Raw genomic sequence first — 23,252 nt, forward strand, 5'->3', positions numbered from 1 at the left:
TGAATGCAAGGAAAACATCAGACTTCACAAGGATGACATCTGAGTGCAGTCCGTTTTCCACGCACTGACACAATGGGGGAAGATGGAGACATTTTTTTCTCCATTCTCTCCTCATCCGAGAGACTCGGATCACAGGATGAGCATACTCTAATCAGAGTTTAATTAGCGTCATTTGCATAATCGAACAGAGACAAAATACACTCGTGTGACCCGTGTCATTAATCAGAAGGGGTCTTCCTGTCATCTGGACCTCCCATCAATCACCAGGCCAAAGAGGCAGCACAGTCCATTCAAATAACATGGGGCTGAGCCGCAGTACCAGACCTAGCGACACACAGTAGTGACGTTAGCACAGCTGATCAAAAGGGTCCTGGTGGTGGGCAAGAAATGTAAAAACTCCCTTTATAAAAAAATCTAATAAAAACCCTGTAAGGAGAATTTTCCAATATCTCCAATAACTGTTGGCAGATGTCCCTTTAACATTACAAGAAGTACTGCGCTTCGGCTCGATCTTGAGATTTTACCAGCAGAGCAAGAGATAAATAATGCACATGGCTCCCACACCCAGAATGTTCCTTCTCCTCTAACAGAAATCATTCAGCGCTGATCCCGAGCTCCCTCCCTCCTCGATTCCTGCCGCACAGAATCCAGGTCACACAGGGCTTCTCCGTCACATCAGGAGATTTTAATGGGTATCTGTGGGATCGGTGCCTCATTCTAAATCTGGCCTCAGCCTGCAGGAATCACTGCGGATTCACACCCTCCTGGGAAGGTCCCTACCCGCATCAGCACCACACGGCGCTCCTCTGCTTCATCCATATGGATTCCTGCAGCAATGACTTCTCCCATTCTCCACCGTCTTTTTACATGTACATGATAAATATGCAGACACCAATACTTAACACTCGAAAAGAGAGGGTGTAACAGGAGAAGAAAGAATAAGGAAAGACTACACCTCTGCCACACATAGCAGATGTACAACTACTAGGACCAGAGCGGCCAATAGGGTTCATTTCAAACATTGAATGTTATCAACTATCCACAGTATAATAATATGGTATTTCTGAATGGTGGTGGTCCGACAGCTTGGACACCCACTGATCTGGAGAAAGGGGCTCTGAAATACCTAGTCTCATACACACCACAGCTCCATTCATTCTCTATGGGAGTGGCAGCTATAACCAAGTAGTGCCCAGCTTGCAAAAAAAGGGCAATCCCACACTTGTTTTTGTTTGGCTTTTTTGCTACGTTCTCTAAATGCTAAAACTGACCTGCCATTATGATTCTCCAGGTCATTACGAGTTCATAGACAACCTAACATGTCTAGGTTACGTTTTATCTAAGTGGTGAAAAAAAATTCCCAACCTTGCTTAAAAAAAAAAAAAAAAAAAAAAAATTGCGCCATTTTCCGATACCCGTAGCGTCTCCATTTTTCATGATCTGGGGTCGGTTTAGGGCTTATTTTTTGCGTGCCGAGCTGGCGTTTTTAATGATACCATTTTGGTGCAGATAAATTTTTTTGATCGCCCGTTATTGCATTTTAATGCAATGTCGCAGCGACCAAAAAAACTTAATTCTGGCGGGTCACATTTTTTTCTCGCTACGCTGTTTAGCGATCAGGTTAATGCTTTTTTTCTTATTGATAGATCGGGCGACTCTGAATGTGGCGATACCAAATATGTGTAGGTTTGATTTTTTTTTTATTGATTTATTTTGAATGGGGCGAAAGGGGGGTGATTTAAACTTTTATATTTTATTTTTTTCAACTTTTTTTTTTTTTTTTTTTTTTTTTTTTACTTTTGCTATGCTTCAATAGCCTCCATAGGAGGCTAGAAGCTGGCACAACTCGATCGCATCTGCTACATAGCAGTGATCATCAGATCGCGGCTATGTAGCTGAATTGCAGGTGTGCTATGAGCGCCGACCACAGGGTGGCACTCACAGCTAGCCGGGATCAGTAATCATAGAGGTCTCATGGACCTCTATGGTTACTAAGCAGAAGCATTTCTGACCCCTGATCATGTGACGGGGGTCAGCGATGCGCACAGTTCCGGCCGGATGACCGGAAGCGCATGTTAAATGCCGCTGTCGGCGTTTGACAGCGGCATTTAACTAGTTAATCGCGATTTCACCCGCCGCTATTGCGGGCACATGTCAGCTGTTCAAAACAGCTGACATGTCCCAGCTTTGATGCAGGCTCACCACCGGAGTCCGCATCAAAGCGGAGGTTCTGACCTCGGACCCGCATCAAAGCGGAGGTTCTGACCTCGGACGCACTATCCCGTCCGAGGTCAGAAAGAGGTTAAAAACTAGATGGAGGCCGGATGCTATCGCATCGGGAGGGCGGTAATGTCGCGATGGGGGCAGGCTTTGCAGCGTTGAGCATTTCGCACCCCATGTGGTCACCCACCTATCTACTCTCTCTTTCCCCATGTGCTGACTTCTCCTGTCTGTGCTCTCTTCTTTGACCTGTCTACCCCTTGTGCTATCCCTCTTGTGTGCTGTCTCTCTCCTTCCTGTGCTGTGTTCTCCCCTCATGTGCTCTCCGGTTTGAGATGTCTCTCCCTGTGCTCTTTCTCTCTCACCACTGTGCACTTTTTCTCTCCCCAATCCAATACTGACATTACAGCAGGAGATCACAGAGGATACATTTGTGAGGTAAAATATTGCTTAAAAACAGTCAGTGAAATATTTTAACTGACAAAATGAATCCTCTGTGATCCTCTGCTGTAATATCAGTATTGTCTTTAGCTTCCTCCCCTGCCCAGGAGATGTGATATGCTCCGTACACAGTCAGACACAGACAATTTTTAAAATTAACTTTCGTTTGAGGGAAAACCCCTTTAATGTGACCGGTAGACAAGTCGCGGATCTGCAGTCGGGATCAGCCGAATGATTCACTGCGCCTGCGCGGAATTCGCACAGTAAATCAGACCGCCGCCATCTTTGTGCAGACAGATAGCGACGGTCACATTAAAACTGTGCATGCGCTTCTCTTGTACAAAGATGGTGGCGGTCAGTGAATCATTCGGCTAATCCCGGCAGCGGTGTGTTCGTGATGGTGTTCCGCAGGTGGTACCGCGCAAGAGGCTGGTACCACCAGCAGTTTCCATATTGAGACACCCATCACTTGGGTGTCCCAATATGGCGGTCGGTGAACTTCCGCCGCTTTGAATTCTAGGATCCAGACACATCTGGATGGAACAGGATGTGAAGACATTACAAGGTAAGTATATATTAAGATACTCTCTGCTGTCATGAACAGAGGGATTTTTTATTTTATTTTTTTTATTTTATTTTATGCTGCTCAGTGTCAAGGTTACCAACCACCACTGCACTCCATCAGAGGTGGTTTCCTAGGTAAGAAGAGCGGGCTTGAGAGCACTTTACTTCCTCAAAGCTGGATGTCTGGATTGCTGGACTTGGCCGCCACAATGCCACTGCGCTCCTCTGATGCTACCTCTATTACAGCACACAGGTCAGGCCAGCGGATCAGTCATGCCACAGGTCCAAACTCTTCAGGAGCAGGGCTGTGGAGTTGGAGTCATGGAGTCAGAATTGGAGTTTGAGCCCATTTTGGTGGTCGGAGTAAAATGGACCGACTCAGACTCCTAAAAAATATAATTAATTGGGTACAGTAGTTCAATGCAGTTTGTGGGGAATATTTTTATCATAAGAATTTGGGAAAGTTATGAAATGTCCTATAAATGTCTGTCCTATTCCTGATGTAAGGTCTAGATTTTTAGAGGAGATGAATCCGTGCTGCAGTTTATGTTCATGATAAGTAGTGAAGCTCCTCCTCTACAAGTAAGGGGAAAAATAACAAACACACAGGGAAGGAATGCCTGCATTTACCTCAGAACTTCTGGAGTGAACAGGAAAGCAGAATTAAGGCAAGTACTTCTTAAAGCATATAGAAACTTTCAATAAACTGTGCATAAATCAATAGTCCAGGATATGTTGTATCTGTTTGCTTGATGTTTTAGTTTGTTTTTCCTCTTAGCTCATGTTTGGAGAAATTAGCTGTTCTAATGACTTATATAAACTATACATAGAATATAAGGGGAAAAACTTTTCTAACTTCTCAAATTCAGAAATACAGTAACATGATCACATATATATTTGTGCGTGTGTTCTGCAATATGATTCAGCACAAACATTATCCCTCCCTCTTCATAAGACTGTGAAGAAATATGATGTGAAGCATTTAGTGAGCTGTACCCTGAGACAAGCCTGACAATGAACATAAGCCCAAGGTAGCTGGCGCACTACACTGTGCGTATAAATAGAGAGTGGGGGTGCAGAAAAAGTGGCTAGAGTCAAACTATTAAATGCAAGAGAAAGTAGCCACCTAAAAAATTCGCACACCACCAATAAATAGTAGAAAAAAGGAACAACTTTTATTGGTAAATAATTAAAAACATGAAGAATATCCATATCCACCCATTTGCCTGCTCAAAATGCCTGAACACATATGAGAATATACAAAACAATATAATATTAATGTCCAAAATACCATGCTACCACCTGGCATGGGGGAGAAGAAAATTGCAAGACTGGTACACAGGTATGACATGCAGTACTATGTATAAAAGTCACCCCCTGATCCTATATCATAGGACAAAGTGTATAAAGTCCTAAATAAGGCCCATATAAATGATGGGCCAGGCCAAAACAATAAGGCCACAGACTGATATGCAATCTAAGCCAAACATCTAATGCCGGCACAGTCCCAGGACCGGGGCCAAAAAAAAGAACCAGAATGGCAATAAGAAGTCTCACCAATAGCACCTGTGGGTAAATGACAGGGGCCTGAATAGCCGGTGGCAGGAGCAGAGCAGCAGGGTGGACAGACCCAACGCGTATCGCGGCACCCAAGGCCGCTTCGTCAGGGGAAGTAACTTACCAATGCTGGCTTACTCCTTTTATCAGAGTGTGGCCGGTATCAAGTGTGCACACATGTGCAGCGAGGCGGTGGCGCCATGCGGGACCGGAGCCGGAAGTGATGTAAACAGCGGCGCCGGCGCAGATAGCAGGGAACGAAATACAGATGGGCAGACGTCTCTGCCCATAGTGCAGCAATGCGCATGCGCCGTCTGAATAGACAGTGGTGCGCAGAGGAGCCAATACATGACACAATACAGGGAGGAGCCCGGGTCAGAAAGGGAGGGGAGCCAAGAAAAAGGAGGGACGGCGTGAGCAATATGCATCACGCTGAAGGATAGTGATGAAACAATCACACAATGAAACGTGCGGGCATAAATAACACCCCAAAGGGGCTATGAAGGAAGGCTAAGGATAAAAAGGTCAGATTTATGAAAGCAACCTGTTATAGTACAAAGTACCTATGGAGAAATACATATGTGAAACACATCATGCAAAGAGTACAACACTATGTATGGACATATATCTTGAAAAATAAATAGGTTATTAACACCAGATTCAAAAAATAAAGGGTCACTGAAAGTGATCCTAAAAAGTCCATGGATGCAGGGAAGGGGTCACCAGGACAGGAATCACATAGTTCCGGAGAAATGTATCCAGGGAGGGCGTAGACTCCACAAAAAAATAGAGGGACCAGCGCAGACAGTTGTTCCAAAGTTGATCCTTCAAGAAAGGATCCCAAAGGGAAAGCACGCCCGGAATCCTCCAACGTGTGCTTCCATTGACGATGGTCCATAACGATAGGAATTCATGCTCTTCAGACAAGCCTCACGAATATCTATTTAGGGCAAGAAATGGAAGTTATGAGACACACAATCAACCCAAGAAACCGGTAAAGAGAAGATCCTCGTTGATTCCATGGGGTGCAATAGAGTGGAGTAAATAGATCCACCGTGATTCGGCCTGCAGTAGCCTTTTGTGTAGGGGGCCCCCCCTAACGGAATTTCTAATACGTTCTAGCCCCACTATTTTTGTCCCTGCATAGTTACCCGCGTGATGTGACAGGAAGTGTGCGGCAACTGTAGTCAGGACCTTGCCCTTGCGACTGTCCGCTGTGGCGGTGTTAATTGTTGAAAAATGACCCTGTATTCTTCGACGTAGTTCTTGTGTGGTCTGACCTACGTAGATACAAGGGCAAGGGCAGATCAATGCATATATCACATGAGTGGTTTTGCAATTGATATAGGCCATCAACTTATGTTGTGATTGATCCGTCGGGTTAAAAAACACATCACGGGTGGGACACATATATGGACAGACACTGCAGTCTCCACACGGGAAAGAGCCACGTAGGCAAAATCCACGATTCAATCTCTGAGTAGGTCTTATATAATGACTTTTAGTCAAAATGTCTCTAAAATTAGGTGCCCTCCTGGCTGTCATTAGTGGTCGGGCACTAACCACCTGGGAAGTCTGTGCATCTGTAAGTAAAATCCTCCAATGATCATTTATAATCTGTCTTACCTGGTTCCATTGGGTATGATAGCCCGTGATGAATGCATGATTATCTTGTCTTCTTTTGGTGGAAACCAACAAGGTATCCTGTGCCTGTGCACTGGCCCTCTGAAAAGCAGATGAAATGCATTTCCTGGGGTAGTTCCTATTCTTGAATCTCATTGTGAGGTCTCTGGCTTCCCTCTTGAAATCAAGATCTTGAGTGCAGTTACGTCTAGCCCTGAGAAATTGACCCGTCGGGATGCCATCTTTAGTATGTTTGGGGTGAAAACATACTCCTGCATCCATGGACTAAAAGGAGTAAGCCAGCATTGGTAAGTTACTTCCCCTGACGAAGCGGCCTTGGGTGCCGCGATATGCGTTGGGTCTGTCCACCCTGCTGCTCTGCTCCTGCCACCGGCTTTTCAGGCCCCTGTCATTTACCCACAGGTGCTATTGGTGAGACTTCTTATTACCATTCTGGTTCTTTTTTTTGGCCCCGGTCCTGGGACTGTGCCGGCATTAGATGTTTGGCTTAGATTGCATATCAGTCTGTGGCCTTATTGTTTTGGCCTGGCCCATCATTTATATGGGCCTTATTTAGGACTTTATACACTTTGTCCTATGATATAGGATCAGGGGGTGACTTTTATACATAGTACTGCATGTCATACCTGTGTACCAGTCTTGCAATTTTCTTCTCCCCCATGCCAGGTGGTAGCATGGTATTTTGGACATTAATATTATATTGTTTTGTATATTCTCATATGTGTTCAGGCATTTTGAGCAGGCAAATGGGTGGATATGGATATTCTTCATGTTTTTAATCTGTTTTTAATTATTTACCAATAAAAGTTGTTCCTTTTTTCTACTATTTATTGGTGGTGTGCGAATTTTTTAGGTGGCTACTTTCTCTTGCATTTAAAAGCCTGACAATGAAAGTTCAGCATAAAGCTTGACATATTTTACAAACTTTATACTTATCTGTCCTATTGATTTATGCAAAGATTGTTTTATTTATATCCTAAATTATAAAGTGCATGATTCCCTATTCTTACAAGAATTACAATATACCTTATTTTTTACAGGAAAAAATTATTTTGAGACCGAATTTACATAATTACAAAATATCTAAGAAGCATCTTATGAAGTCAGCTGTATTTGAGCATTTTACAGTGACTCAAGATAAAAAAAAAAAACATTTAGGGCTCATACTCACTTGCGTGAAATACGGCTGAGTCACGCATGTTAAAACCCGGCTCTGCCGCCGCCACTCCAGAGCGGAGCATGCGGCCGCATAGCAATACAAGGAGCTGTACGCTCCGCTCCCAAGTGCCAGTGGCAGAGCCGGGTGTTACCATGCGAGACTCGGCCGGATTTCACGCAAGTGAGTATGAGCCCTTAGTGTGTGTCAGTGTATAAGTGACCCAGATGAAAACAAATGCTGTGATAACAAAAATCAGGCAGTGATAAAAATGCTCCTTCAAGAGCTTCCAATCTAAGAAGATATTTACAATGCTGCCACCCACAAGTTTACAAAGCTGTGATTGAAAAAGATCACAGAAGCACCAAGAAACCAGAGACCAGCACTTCCCGCCAGGCAAAGCAGAAGGAAAGAGCATCTCAAACATCAGTTACAAGATATTTTGTAAGTGACAGTTACTGTAACAATGACAGCAGATGTGTTTAAAAGACAGCTCATCGAGCTTGTTGTGATGGACTGTGTACCATTATCATTATTTGTAGGACCAGCTTTTACAGCTTGTAATGGAGAAATGGCCCACAAACTTGGGTGTTTCTCTTTAAAGAGAAAGTATTAGAAAATTAGTGATTGAAGAAGCCCTTAACCAAAAGGAAAATCTTAAAAAGACTCAAGAGACGCTTTGTGTTTGTTAAAATGGATGCCTCCACACGTCACAGAGTGAACTATTTTGCTATCAACGTATGATATGTTTGTGACAACAAAATAATTGTTACTAAGACGATGGCAGTAAAAGATACTAAAGCTCATCACAGCGGCCAGTTTCTCCAGACCTTAGTGGAAAAAAGTTCTGCAAGATTATGAACTCAAAAAAGAACAGGTTCTTGCTATTGTAACTGATAATGCTTCAAACATGATAAGTACAATTAAACTGATGAATGAGAATAATGAAGGTGAACAGCAGCTAGAAGAACATTTCACATTCAGTATGTTAGAGCTGGGAGGCTATAGTCCTGTTCCCATAATGGAGGAACAAACAGATATTACTACAGAAGAACAGCAAAATGATTCTTTACAATTAGATGATCATGTTGATGCTGCTTCATACCTCTTTCCTATTCATCACATGCGCTGTGTTGTGTACACGCTGCAGCTGGCAATAAGAGATAGTCTGCAAGAGGGACATGCTGGAACTCTGACTAGCAAAGTGAGGGAATTGGCTATTGCTGCCAGAACCCCTAAAATTTATTCCATATTGAAGAGACGTGCTGGAAAAGGGGCAATTGTGGATCAAGCCACTTGGTGCGGCAGCACCTATTTAATGATTGAGCGATTGCTTGTAATGAAACCCTTGTAGATATGGCCAACCCTCAGGTAACATTACATGAAGGTCAATGGACACAGGTGGCTGAAATGAAGGAATTGCATCACCCATTTACAGTGACTAAAAAGTTACAAGCTGAGGATTTAACTCCTGGCATTTTTATAAAAGAGTGGAAGAACTTGGTGTTTTGCCTGTCCCAAAGAGGAAGTTTAAACGCAGATGGCATTGCTGCTTCAATGAAACGGAGACACTGCTATTAGAAAATAAAATTCTTCTGGCAGCTGTTTATGTGGACCCGAGTCATCGTATATTGCTGGATGTGACTGTGCACGAGGCAATTCCTTTACACCCTGAAATTGTTAGAGATGTTGCCCATGTGGTTACTGCTTTGCCACCAACCCAAGTTAGTGTAGAGAGGTTGTTCTCTAGCCTTAAAAAAAAATTAGGTCAGATTTGAGGTTCTCTATGAAGGAGGATCTGATGGAGGCTGGATACTATTTCTCAGAACAAATTCATAGACTGCACAAATGTTATTCAGTAAGTTTTTGTTGAATTTTTTTTTTTTTTACACTTGCGGCACAGTGTATAATGAATTGTAAATGTGAAACAGCTTTTTGTTCTAAAGATGTATTCCAATAAATATATGGTATGTTCTATCTAAATGGCTTGATTAATGTATCAAAATGATGAAAGCCTGATGTTACCATTTTGCCACAGTAAATTTGTCACTTAAGCTTAAAGGGAACCTGTCACCTGTCACCAGAAGAGGACGTCATGGAATGAAGATGGGAGGCCCCGGACCGGACCTGAGACGCCCATTTGACCGGACCGCAGCGGGACCGCCCCTGGGTGAGTATAATCTAATGTCTTTTTCTCCTCTTTCAGGTAACATCGGCGGCTTATCTACAGCATTACAGAATGCTGTAGATAAGCCCCTGATGACGGTGAGCTTACCTCACCATCGATTTTGGGGGTGACAGGTTCCCTTTAAACATGAGCCATGTATGAGGGTGTCGGAGTCGATGTCATGGAAACTGAGATTTAGCCTACCGACTCCACAGCCCTGTTCAGGAGCAAAGGAAACTAGGAAGCCGAAGTGAGGTGCACTCCTCAACAGAAAAACAGGGGATAAACCCTTTAAAAGGGATTTAAGAAAAAGGCTATTACAGAAGAATAAAAAAAAATTACAAAAAAAAAAAATAAATACTCAATTGTATAATAGTTAACAGGATAAATACCCTCCACTCCACGGCAGCTGCTATTATGGTCCCTGCAGGTCTGTGTTTACTTCCATGCAGTCTCAAAAGTCACATGTGCACATGACCGCTGCAGCAAATCACTGGCCACTGAAGACTTGTGCCATACGTGGTAGCATCACTACTGAAATCCTTGATTGCCAGCAGGGAAATAATCAGACTCTGGAGGTGACCACTGGGGCACGAGCTGACGGATTGACCAGGTAAGTAACTTTTTTTACTTTTCTGCTACAAGTCTATTTTCTTTCTATTCAGGACTAGCCACTAGTCATCTACTAGCCACAAAGGAGAATGGCTACCAAGCATTTCTCAACCTGGAGGCACATTGATTTCAATAAGAACTGTGTCATGTTTCCTTCCTCCCTTGGGGGCACTACAGGGGAATTGAACACTTTCTGCCAGGAGGTTTCTCTAGGGAAATCGTACAATCACTAGGGATCCCTGCAGCAAAAAGAGCTGAAATTAGGGCATCGTCAAGAGACCTTTATAATAAAGGCATTGGCCAGAGAGGAGAAACTTATTAAAGGGAAAGCGGCAGCACAGGCCTCATTTAGATTTCAGTGTATGATGATCGGAGTGCGGACTGTGATTTCCGGACTGAACACGGGTCTCTTGCCATAAAACCTCATATGCCCTATGGGGCCATTCAGCTTGGGTCAGTGCAGAAATCTCCTTCCCCTGCTGTCGTCTTTGCAGGGTTAATGACCAGCTGACTGCAATTTGTCTTTGCAAAATCAGCTGTTTACACAGGGTTTTGAGAGGTTGGCCTCTGGTAGTCGTGTCAGTCTGGGAGTTGTAGCTCAAGTGCCCACCTCACGTAACCAGTAAACACAATGGTAGGCCATGACCACAGGGCCAAAACCCTGCAAGCCTTCTCCGGCCTGCCAGGAGAACAGTGGGTCCGATATGCTATCACGCTGATAAACCAATGCTGTGCTGAACCTCCTAGTCAGCAGAGATGGAGGCTGGCAGAGCTCGGGTCCGACGCCTTAAAGTCGAGTCCTGTCAATCTCTTTACACAACTTGACTTTCATGTAGTGGTAAAAATAGCCGGATTACTTACGGTAATGCTCTTTTAATGAGTCCATGACAGCACCCACTGGAGAGATAGGGATCCGCCCCAAGGAACAGGAAACCTACAGAGACATAAAAGGGGGCGGTCCCCCTCTCCTCCTCAGTTTAATTTCAGAGTACCCAGAGGACCGCCAGTGTTAGTCAATCATCACAATGTATCATCAGAATATAAACTTCATAGAAGTAATTACATTGGCTTTTATTAGGGAGGGATGTGACTGGGTGCTGTCATGGACTCATTAAAAGAGCATTACCGTAAGTAATCCGGCTATTTACCCTTCGCCATGACAGCACCCACTGGAGAGATTTCCAGAGACCAACACCTAGGGGGGGACCACCGTGCTGAGGATAGTCCTGCCAAAGTGTAGGTCAGAGTCGGAAGACAGGTCGAGCCTGTAGTGATTATAGAAAGTGGAAGGAGCCAACCAAGTTGCAGCCTTACATATATCTTCGATTGGCACGTTCCCTTTTTCGGCCCAGGAAGAAGCCATGGCTCTGGTGGAGTGTGCTTTGATGCCCTCCGGAGGTTCTTCATTTTTCATGGAATAGGCCAACCGGATAGCGTCTCTTATCCACCTGGATAATGTTGCTCTTGTGACTCCATATCCTTTCTTTTTGCCCTGGAAGGATATGAACAGAGCCCTACTCTGCCTCCAACTACTAGTTTTCTCAATATATTGCAAAACTACTCTCCTGACGTCTAGAGTATGGAATTTTTGTTCTTCAGGAGTAGAGGGGTCTTTAAAGAAAGTAGGAAGATGTATCTCCTGTGACCTGTGGAACTTCCCTGCTACCTTAGGAAGGTATAGGGGGTCCGGTTTTAAGACTAGTCTGTCATGAAATGTGAGAAGGTAAGGTTGATCTATCGACAAGGCCTGAATGTCGCTGACTCTTCTAGCCGATGTTAAGGCTACTAAGAAGGCTGTTTTTAACGACAAGTGTTTTAAAGATGCTGTGTCTATAGGCTCAAACGGAGATTCTGTTAGAGAGTCTAAGACTAGGTTTAGATCCCACGGAGCTACTCTAGGTATGTGGATAGGAGTAACTCGTTCACAGGCCGTGATGAAGCGGGATACCCATTTATTACCAGCAATATTATGGCCATAGAGGGCACCCAGAGCGGACACCTGGACCTTTAGTGTGTTAACTGACAGACCTAACTCTTTCCCTTTCTGCAGAAATTCTAGTACAGATTTTATTGGGACTTCAGAGGGGTTTGAACTAGTATGGAACTGAAGAAACTTCTTCCATACTTTGGTGTAAATTTTTGTTGTAGATGGTTTCCTGCTAAGCAGGAGTGTATCAATTAGGCCCTTTGAAAACCCCCTGGAATTTAATATCTGCCTTTCAAATTCCAGGCCGTCAGGTGGAGGCTGTCCACCTGAGGGTGGAAGAAAGGTCCCTGGGAGAGAAGGTTTGGGATTGAGGGAAGGACCCAAGGATCCGTCACCGACATCGACCGCAGGCACGAGAACCATGGTCTCTTGGGCCAGAATGGCGCTATTAGTATTATCCTGGCCTGCTCTTCCCTGATTTTCCGTATTACTTGTGGAAGCAGAATTATCGGAGGGAAAGCATACGCCAGCTTGAATTGCCATGGTGTTTGAAGAGCATCTAGAATGTCCGGGTGATCTGCACGGGACCGAGATGCGAATTTGTGGACTTGTTTGTTTTGTTTTGTAGCGAACAGGTCTATTTGGGGTTTGCCCCATAACAATGTTATCTTGTGGAAAATGTAAGGATTGAGACACCATTCTCCTTGATGAAGAGTGTGTCGACTTAGGAAGTCCGCTTGTTGATTGTCCTCTCCTTTGATGTGGACTGCCGAGAGGGACAACAGATGCTTTTCGGCCAGGATTAAGGTACTGTTTGCGGAAGACATTAGAGCGTCTGATCTTGTGCCGCCTTGTTTGTTTAAATACGCCACTGTCGTAGTGTTGTCTGAACAGATTCGGACGTGGCTTCCTCGTAGCTGTGGGAGAAATTGACGCAGTGCATAGTTTACCGCATTTAATTCTTTTAGGTTTGATGAATATAAATCTTCATTCTTATCCCAGGTTCCCTGGCAGAATCTATCTCCCATGTGTGCGCCCCACCCGTGGGGACTAGCGTCCGTAGTTATCATGTGGGATGGTGATATTACCCAAGGGACACCCCCCGCTAGGTTGTCTTTATTTAGCCACCATTCTAAGGAGGATAAGACTTTCTCGGATAAAGTTATTTTCGATTCAAGGTGCCCCAGAAATTTTCTCTGTTCCCGAAGTATCTGATGTTGTAATGTTCGGGTATGAAGTTGTGCCCACTGAACGGCTGGAGTACAGGAGGAGAGGGATCCTAGCAAGGACATTCCTGCTCTCAGGGACATTTGAGGTTTGTGAATGGCCGCCACAACTTTACCCTCTATAAGAGATATTTTTTCTTGGGGAAGTAGACATTTTTGCTTTATGGAATCTAGACTAAATCCCAAAAATGTCTGAAGGGAAAGTGGGGTGAGTCTGGATTTTTTATAGTTGACGATCCAGCCCAGGCTTTCTAAGGACGAGACAGTGTCAGCTAATCGTTCCGCACACTGAAGGGATGAATTTCCTACAACTAAAAAATCATCTAAGTAGGGAATGATTAATGTGTCTCTCTGGCGAAGGTAGGCCATTACTTCTAACATTACCTTCGTGAAGATCCTGGGTGCCGTGGAGAGACCGAAGGGCATGGCTGTATACTGGAAATGATGAATCTCCCCCTCAAGAGTTACTGCCACTCTTAAGTATTTTTGATACCTACTATGGATAGGGAGATGGTAGTAGGCATCTTTTAAATCAATGCCGCCCATTCTACAATTTGGAAAAAGGAGCTTAATGGCCGATCTAATAGACTCCATTTTAAACGTATAATTTTTAATAAACGTATTGAGTTTTTTAAGATTTATAATTGTTCGAAATGAACCATCGGGTTTAGGGATTAAAAATAACGGAGAGTAGAACCCTTTACCCTCTTGTCCCTTTGGCTCCCTAACTAAAACATTTTTAACTATAAGACTTCTAATTTCTAGCTCAAGGGCCTTCTGTTGCACTGGTGAGGAAAGGGCTGTTAAAATAAAGGAATCATGGGGAATTTGGAGGAATTCTATTTTCATTCCTTCCTTAATAATATTTAGCACCCAGGAACTTGACGTGATTTTTCGCCATTGGGGAAAGAAAAATTTTAACCTGCCCCCTACTGGGGTGTCTGGTGTTTCAGAATTTGTTGTCTCTACGGAAGGGGGGGCCTTTGAACATAGTGCCACCCTGTTTTCCCTCTCTTGTGGCCCATCGTGACGATCTTTCATTTTGTGTTCTTTTCCCGAACGGCCTCTTCCTAAAGGTCTTCCTATAGAAAGGAATTGAGGGGTCAGGGAAGGCTTTTTTCCTCTCTTTTGCTTTTTTGAGGATCTCGTCTAATGCTTTCCCAAACAAAAACTCACCCTCACACGGAATAGCGCAGATCTTAGCCTTTGACTGCGTATCCCCCTTCCAGCTCTTCATCCATAACGCACGTCTGGCATTATTAATTAGACCGGCTGACCTTGCTGCAAGGCGAAGAGAGTCAGCTGAAGCATCGGCCATGAATGCTGCTGCACCTCTAATTAGTGGTATCGCATCCCGCAATTTTTGTCTGGAGACCCCCTGTTCGATTTGTTGATCCAGCTGATCAATCCACACAAGCATGGATCTAGCTGTGCACGTGCTGGCAATTGATGGCTTAAATATGCCCGTGGAAGCCTCCCATGATCGTTTCAGTGACGATTCTGCCTTCCGATCTAGAGGATCAGAAAGTAGGCCCGCATCCTCGACTGGTAGGGCTGACTGTTTTGAGGTGGAGGCGACTGCAGCGTCCACCTTAGGGATTTTAGTCCATGAAATTAACTCCTCATCATTAAAGGGGTACTTCCTTTTGGAGGCTGACGGGAGAAAACCTCTCTGGTCCTGTTTCTCCCACTCCCTCTTTATCAGAGCCTTAACCGCCGGAATTACTGGGAATGCTCTTCTCTTCCTCTCCGCCAACCCTGCAAACATGATGTCTTGTGCAGTTTGGTCGTCTTTTGTATCCTCACAACCTATAGTATTCCTGATGGACTTTACTAGGTTGTCCACCCCATCAAGAGGAAAACAAGCTCGACCCTCAATGTCGGAATGTGTTGAGGAAGAGGATGACGCCTGCGAGGAGTCTGAGTGGATAACGCCTTCCTCCTCGGACTCAGAGCTGGATATAGCCTTTTCTTTCCCGGATTTTTTAGGGGGGGTACTGGCTTGTGAGATGGCCTGTAACTCCTCTCTAATTATGGCCCGTATATCTGTGACCGACATAGATGGACTCTGCATTGTTTCCGCCATACACTGATTGCAGAGTTTTTTGGGGTGGGAATCTGGGAGAGGCTCGTCACACAACGCACATTGCTTGTGCTTAGATTTCTGTCTCTTTTTGGCCTGGGAGAAGAAGACATTTGTGGAAAAGGGTGTCAGCTTTATAGGCAGAGGGGAAATCACACTCACCCAGTGAAGCTGTACGGTACCGAAATAGGAGGCTGCGACTTTCTGGATCTTGAATCCTTGGTCTCACTCCTGTGGCTGGCATCTGAGGACCTTCTGCTGGCTGGCTCACCTGCTGGGTCCACAGTCTTGCCTGGGGACGACATGTTGCATCGCCTGTGCGTTTGCAACTTCCCCCTTTTTATAGGCCAAGATCCGGTCTCAATCAATTTTTTTTTTTTTTTTCTTTCCCCACAGCGGTGTACTGCGCATGCGCGAAACCGCGCTTTCCCTCACCGCTGTGTGGGTGACCCGGAAGTGCTCACCGGCCCCGGGGCAGTATGGGGATGTCTTCCCCACCACCACGCACGCGCGGCCGCCATCTTTGTCCGGCCTGCGCTATGGAGCGGTGTGCCGGCTGCCGCTGCAGCTGTGCCTCAGAACTCGGACCTCATACCTGGCGGTCCGCGTTTGGAGCTCCTTTTAGGGCCGCACATCTGCCGCAATGCCTGTGGAATCGAGCAGCCTCCCGGACCATGCGTTCCATATGCCGGCCAGACGAGGGGGGAGCCGTCTAGCGGAATCTCCCCCGACGCTGCTTCTGGACTGCATCCCCTGCCGTTCTCGCGGACACCGCACAGGCGGATGCGTGTAGCCCAGGTATGCCTGTAGTTCGAAGAATCCAGAGATCCTGTCCCCTGGGAACAGGAAACCTAAACTGAGGAGGAGAGGGGGACCGCCCCCTTTTATGTCTCTGTAGGTTTCCTGTTCCTAGGGGCGGATCCCTATCTCTCCAGTGGGTGCTGTCATGGCGAAGGGTAAAAGATTGTTTGTCTTTTATTACTAGGAAGTACTCAATTGTCCACGTCACCTTCCCTTGAAGATGACCATATAATCATGGATTACATAGTCACTCATCTGAATGCCAAACGTGGTGTCCTACACCGATTACTACATGGTGGTGCGTTCCTGTACATGCACAATGCTTATCTGCACGGCCTTGACAGTATAGAATACGAGCAGCCTGCACGGACTAATCAGCAGCATATGCCGCACTCTATAATAACTATTTACCAGCAAGTCAGTAAGAAATTCTGTACACGATCTACTGCTGTAAACTCGTTTCCCAGGATGCTGGAGAGCTGCTACTAGACAACACTAACATTCAAGAGAAAAGAAAAAGTATCCACAACAAAGCTGATTTCCGATACACTGCATCAACCCACCAACACAAACCCAGCCGCCTCTGAATGTAAAAGGAAATATTTACACAACTGACAAGAAGCAGTGATCTTTATTAAATAAAAAAAAAGTGAGGAATAAAATATTCATTCAGATGTCCATAGGGGGAACTGGCATGGTCACGTCATAGCCCTGGTATAAATGGTAGCCCTGTTTATTAACTCCATACCAATATTTATAAATGGATCGCACCCAGCAGTTCGCTCCCTGCACATCAATGCCCATAGAAGGGTTATGCTTTATGGCCAGCAATCTATTCTGCATATAGACATTGATACAAGTGGCACAATATTCAGCAATAAATAATCCGGTAGTATATGCATCTATGGCACAGCGGGCATTCTGCACATCTGCTGTGACCAAGGCAAATGGTAACAACCCACAACCTTGCCAGTCTCCTGTGATTCCATCCTGCAGTCAGGGAAAAGAAAAATAAAGGATATGATGGAGACGCCTACAAATCCCACAGGGAAAGCAGCGACACACAGGAACAAATGATAGCGGAATGTAAATCTGTGCCCTGACGCGCTGCCCTGCAAATCACAGACACCGACTGCAAAAGCCGGGCATGGCAAAAGACAGACACCAGACGGAAATGCCGGGCTGTAACACCGCAGGTGACTGTGCAGTATATAGGAGAGCTGCTAATCAGAAATGCCGCTACCCCTCCCCCGACATATACAAAGTCATACAGAGGAGCCAAGAGATAATTTATGCAAGTTGACATCTTATTACATCCTCCTAGTCTGAATGTGTGTATACATACACAGGAATATACCTATATACAGAGCGCCGCACCCACACAACACACCAAATACAATCCATGAACATAGGCATACAGAGGGGAAGGAACACTGTATTACACATGTATATACCGTACTATATGTCACATGTACTGGATGTGATATATATAACGAGTAGTGATGAGCGAATATGCTCGGATAAGGTGTTATCTGAGCATGCTCGTGTGCTAATAGAGTATCTTGGGCGTGCTTGAAAAATATGTTTGAGTCCCTGCGGCTACATGTCTCCTAGCTGTTAGGCAGCCTAACAAACAGGTAATCCCTGCATATGTTGCAGCTGTCGAACAGCCGCGAGACATGCAACGGCAGGGACTCGCGCATAATATTCGATCACGCTGAAGATACTATTAGCACACGAGCATGCTCAGATAACACCTTACCCATGAACGATCACTCATCACTAATAATGAGCAAAGGAAGGATTATCCAGCACTCTTCTAAGGGCAGGTCAAATGCCACAATTTATTATAAAATATGAAAAGCAACAGTACAAAAAAATATAAGATACTGTACATGTAAGAACGTTTCGTTACGTTTCAAACCTTGGTTTTAGGTTTAGCAATCGTGGCTAAATATGTCAGTACATAATCTGGGCATGTGATTACATACCATGGTTTTATATGATGTATCCCTGCATATATTATCTATATTGCCTGTATGTATATAGTATATACAGTGTACACGTAAATCTGCATACAGTATGATATACTATAAAAAATATACATTGTGGTACCGTATTAGCCAGAAAAATCTATATCGATACTTTTATGCCCAAAAAAGACAAAAGTATTCCAGGAGTATTGGCTAACCAGAAAAAAATATCTGCAGCTTTCAGAGCACAGAGGCGTCTTCTTCAGGCAGGTTCACAAATGAATGACTGAGTTAACAACCCCTTGTCACTCAGAATGCTCCCACTAAAATAAAAACATGTATACTCTTCCCGTGCCAGCGCCATTCCAGTGGTGTCGGTACTTGTGTTCCCGTGGTTCATGTGAGTTTGTAAGGTCACATGAGCCCTGCGCTCAATCAGCGCTGGCGTCACTGTCCACACCTTCAGATGAATAAGTAATCAAGAGGCAATCAGAGCTGTACCTGGCCAGTCACTTCCTCCAGGGACAGTGACGCCAGTGGTGATTGGGTGCAGGGCACACATTACATAACCTCACACGAGCCACGCAAACACCGGTGCCGACACCTCTGTTATGGCGCCGACACGGGAGGGGAGAATACATGTTTTTATTTTAATAGGCACAAACATTAAGAATCACAAGGGGTGGTCAGTGGACAACCCTTTTAAAAGCTCAACATTTAGGTGATGTTACAACAGGACATTGTATATAGCATGAACACTGCCTATATATCATGCATGTCGGTATACAAGTATAATAAATATTTTTCAAATCCGTCCTTTCCTCAACCCTCACTCTACCAAAATGCTTGTGCATGCCCTAATCATCTCCCGCCTTCACTACTGCAACATCCTCCTCTGTGGCCTACCTTCTAACATTCTCGCACCCCTTCAGTCCATCCTTAACTCTGCTGCCCGACTAAATAATCTTTCTCCTCGCTACACTCCTGCTTCCCTTCTTTGCAAATTCCTTCACTGGCTCCCAATTTCCCAGCGTATCCAGTTTAAACTACTAACACTGACCTACAAAGCCATCCATAACCTTTCTCCTCCGTATATTTACAAACTAATCTCTCAATACCTTCCCTCACGTAATCTCCGGTCCTCCTAAGACCTCCTTCTCTCCTCCACGCTTATTAGCTCCTCACCCAATCGCCTCCAAGACTACTCCCGAATATCACCCATCCTCTGAAATTCTGTGCCCCAACACGTCCGGTTATCCACCACATTTGGATCCTTTAAAAGAAACCTGAAAACCCACCTTTTCAAAGCAGCTTACAGCCTGTAATAACCACACGGCCACCTCAACACCATCGGAGCTAATGGAACCCCCGACCTAATGTCTCCTTCCCCATAATCCTGTAGAATGTAAGCCCGCAAGGGCAGGGTCCTCTCCCTTCTGTATCAGGCTGTAATTGTTAGTTTTGTTTACTGTAAGTGATATTTGCATCTTGATGTAACCCATTCTCATGTACAGCACCATGGAATTAATGGTGCTATATAAATAAATAATAATACTACTACTATGTAAACATATATCTATGTGTACCATCTACAGTCTTGGCACCCTTGAAATTGTTCCAGAAAATGAAGTATTTCTAACAGAAAAGTATTGAGATACACCTGTTTTGTTATACACGTTTATTTCCTTCATGCGTATTGGAACAACACAAAAAATGCAAACTGAACATAATTTCACACAAAACCCCAAAAGTGGGTAAGACAAAATTGTTAACACCCTCAACTTAATATTTGGTTGCACACACTTTGGAATAAATAACTGCAATCACTTTCTACAACAACCAATGAGCTTCTTACACCGCTCAACTGGGATTTTGGACCACTGTTCTTTTGCATACTGCTCCAGGTCTCTCGTACGTGAAGGGCGCCTTCTCCCAACAATAATATTAAGATATTAAGATTTCTCCCCAGGTGTTCATTGGGATTTACATCCGGGCTCATTCCTGGCCACTTCAGAACCCTCCAGAGATTTGTTTCCATACATTTCTTGGTGGTTCTTGAAGTATGTTTGGGGTCATTGTCCTGCTGGAACACCCATGCATGTGTGCAGGACGTATTGCTGTACGTGCTGCCGGAGAAAAACGGACATGTCTCCGTGTTTTCAACACGGACACACGGTCCATGAAAACACGCTGACATGTGCAGAAACACATTTATTTTAATGTGTCTATGTGAGTCAGTGTGTCTGGTACGTGAGGAAACTGTCAGTACACGTACCGGAGACACTGACGTGTGAAAGAGGCCTAAGCAGTAGAATGATGTGCTTTACCAAAAAGCTTTATCTTGGTCTCATCTGTCCACTAGACACTTTCCCTGAAGGATTTTGGCAAACTGCAGTCTAGCTTTTTTGTGTCTCCGTGTCAGCAGCGGGGTCCTCCTGGGTCTCCTGCCATAGTGTTTCAATTCATTCAAATGTCAACGGATAGCTGCAGGACAGCTTGGATTTCTTTGGAACTTGATTGGAGCAGCTTTTCCACCATCCGAACTATCATGCGTTGTACCTTTTCAATTTTTCTCTGCCATCCATGTCCAGGGAGATTAGCTATAGTGCCATGGGTTGTAAACTTCTTGATTTATGTTAAGCACCATGGACATAGGAACCTCAAGATCTCTGGAGATGGACTTGTAACCTTGAGATTGTTGATATTATTCAACAATTATGTCCAATTTGTCTTTTTTGTGTTGTTCCAATACACACAAAGGAAATAAACATGTCTATTAGAAAACGTGTAATTGCAATAATTTTATGGGAGAAAAATTTCATTTTTTGGAACAATTTCAAGGGTGCCAACACTTTCGGCCACAACTGTATATAATGTCTATATTATGTACACGTGTGTATAATATTTATATGGTCTATATCCCGTGTACCCTGCATATAGTATTTATACATGCTTGTATATTCACTATATACGATGTATACCATGTACGTACCGTGTATATATTGTGTATATGATGTATGCCATGTATATAGGCCTGCATTATGTATATTTTATGTATATTATGTACTATAAGTGATATCTGTAATTTGTATGCAACTCCTCCTCATGTACAGCACCATGGAATCAATGGCGCTATATAAATAATAATTATGTATACCGTGTATATATGTCTGTATTATGAGATATATATATACATACACACCATGCATATACCGTATATATATTACGTATACACTATGTATATAATGTATATATTAGGTGTATATATATATATATACACAGTATATATATATTTTATGTATACCATGTATATATCTTTATTATGTATACAATGTATATACCGAGTATATATTATGCATCCTATGTATATATACACACACACCATGTACACCACGTATATACGGTATATGTAATGTATACCATGTATATAATGTGTATGTCTATATTATGCATACTATGCATACACACACACCATGTACACACCGTGTATATTACACACCGTGTATTTCTCGTACACACCCTGTATATGTACCTGCTGGAGCTGCACTGCACACACGCACAGAACACGGGCAGTGACACATGTAACACCCCCTATCCCCGGCGCATCCTCCCGTCACTGCCATCACTGCGGCCAGGGGCAGTGACACCACAGGGCTCCGGCATCCATTCAGACTGACCGCACAGGTACACGGTCGGGTATTAACCAACTACATCCCGGAGGAGGGAAGTACCCGCTCGTTACCGCAGTGTGGAGGACGTCGCCAGGACAAGTGTCACTTACCCGGGCCGCCATTGTTGCTGGTGCCGCTGCTGTCCCCTCGCACCGAGTGCCACCGGCTACACAGGCAGCAGAACCAGCTCAGCACAAGAGCTCAGAGATAGGAGGGGCCTGTTAGGTCACATGATTGCTGTCAAGGGCGTAGGACGTAAGAGCGCAAACCCGGAAGTGGCGACTACCTCATGGCGGCGACGTAAAGGACCCGGGGAGGACATGTTTATGGTGGTGTTGCGGGCTCCTCATGACTCATGCTGTACATACCAGTGATGCCTAGAGATGGAATAGTGGCTGCGTATGAGTGGGATTTAGCCTAATTTATAGACGTGTCTTATATCGCCACTGGTTTGTTCTGGAAAGAAGGAACAGCAGTGTTCTGGGGGCTTCTACAGAGGGCTGTACGTGGAGAAGAGTTGGCGAATCTCCCACACACGAAACCCTCCAATAGGCCACTGCTCTTATGAGGCATCCTTCATGGAGGTGGCATAAGTGACACTATCCGAGTGCAGCGGCAAATTGGGAATTAGAGCAAATGTAGGGTCTAGAAGCCCCTCTACCATATTAGACTTTTGCATTGGGGTCCAATGTTGTGAACCAATATACAGATATATTCTCCTCGTCAGGAGACGGCCTGAGACTCCTAAGAATCTCCTCGTCAGTAGTCAGCCTGAGACTCCTAAGAATCTTGTCGTCAGGATGAGGCCTGAGACTCCTAAGAATCTCCTCGTCAGGAGCCGGCCTGAGACTTCTAAGAATCTCCTCGTCAGGAGACTGCATGAGACTCCTAAGAATCTCCTCGTCAGGAGCCGGCCTGAGACTCCTAAGAATCTCCTCGTCAGGAGCCGGCCTGAGACTCCTAAGAATCTCCTCGTCAGGAGACTGCATGAGACTCCTAAGAATCTCCTCGTCAGGAGCCAGCCGGCCTGAGACTTCTAAGAATCTCCTCGTCAGGAGTTGGCCTAAGACTCCTAAGAATCTCCTCGTCAGGAGACTGCATGAGACTCCTAAGAATCTCGTCGTCAGGAGCCGGCCTGAGACTCCTAAGAATCTCCTCGTCAGGAGACTGCATGAGACTCCTAAGAATCTCCTCGTCAGGAGCCGGCCTG

At 44.7% G+C, this 23,252-nt stretch overlaps 1 protein-coding gene across 1 annotated transcript in view; it reads right to left on the reverse strand.

Annotated features, from left to right (window-relative positions):
* NSF (N-ethylmaleimide sensitive factor, vesicle fusing ATPase) overlaps positions 1 to 22,298 on the reverse strand; it is a 122,861-nt gene extending 100,563 nt beyond the window's left edge. Inside the window, exon 1 of the mRNA XM_077252700.1 lies at positions 22,153 to 22,298. Within this exon, the coding sequence (XP_077108815.1) occupies positions 22,153 to 22,164 (12 nt within the window). The 5' untranslated portion in view covers positions 22,165 to 22,298. The remainder of the gene's footprint in view (positions 1 to 22,152) is intronic.
* Positions 22,299 to 23,252: the final 954 nt, after the last annotated feature.

Source organism: Ranitomeya variabilis, chromosome 4 (genome assembly GCF_051348905.1).
Source record: "Ranitomeya variabilis isolate aRanVar5 chromosome 4, aRanVar5.hap1, whole genome shotgun sequence".
NCBI lineage: Eukaryota > Metazoa > Chordata > Amphibia > Anura > Dendrobatidae > Ranitomeya > Ranitomeya variabilis.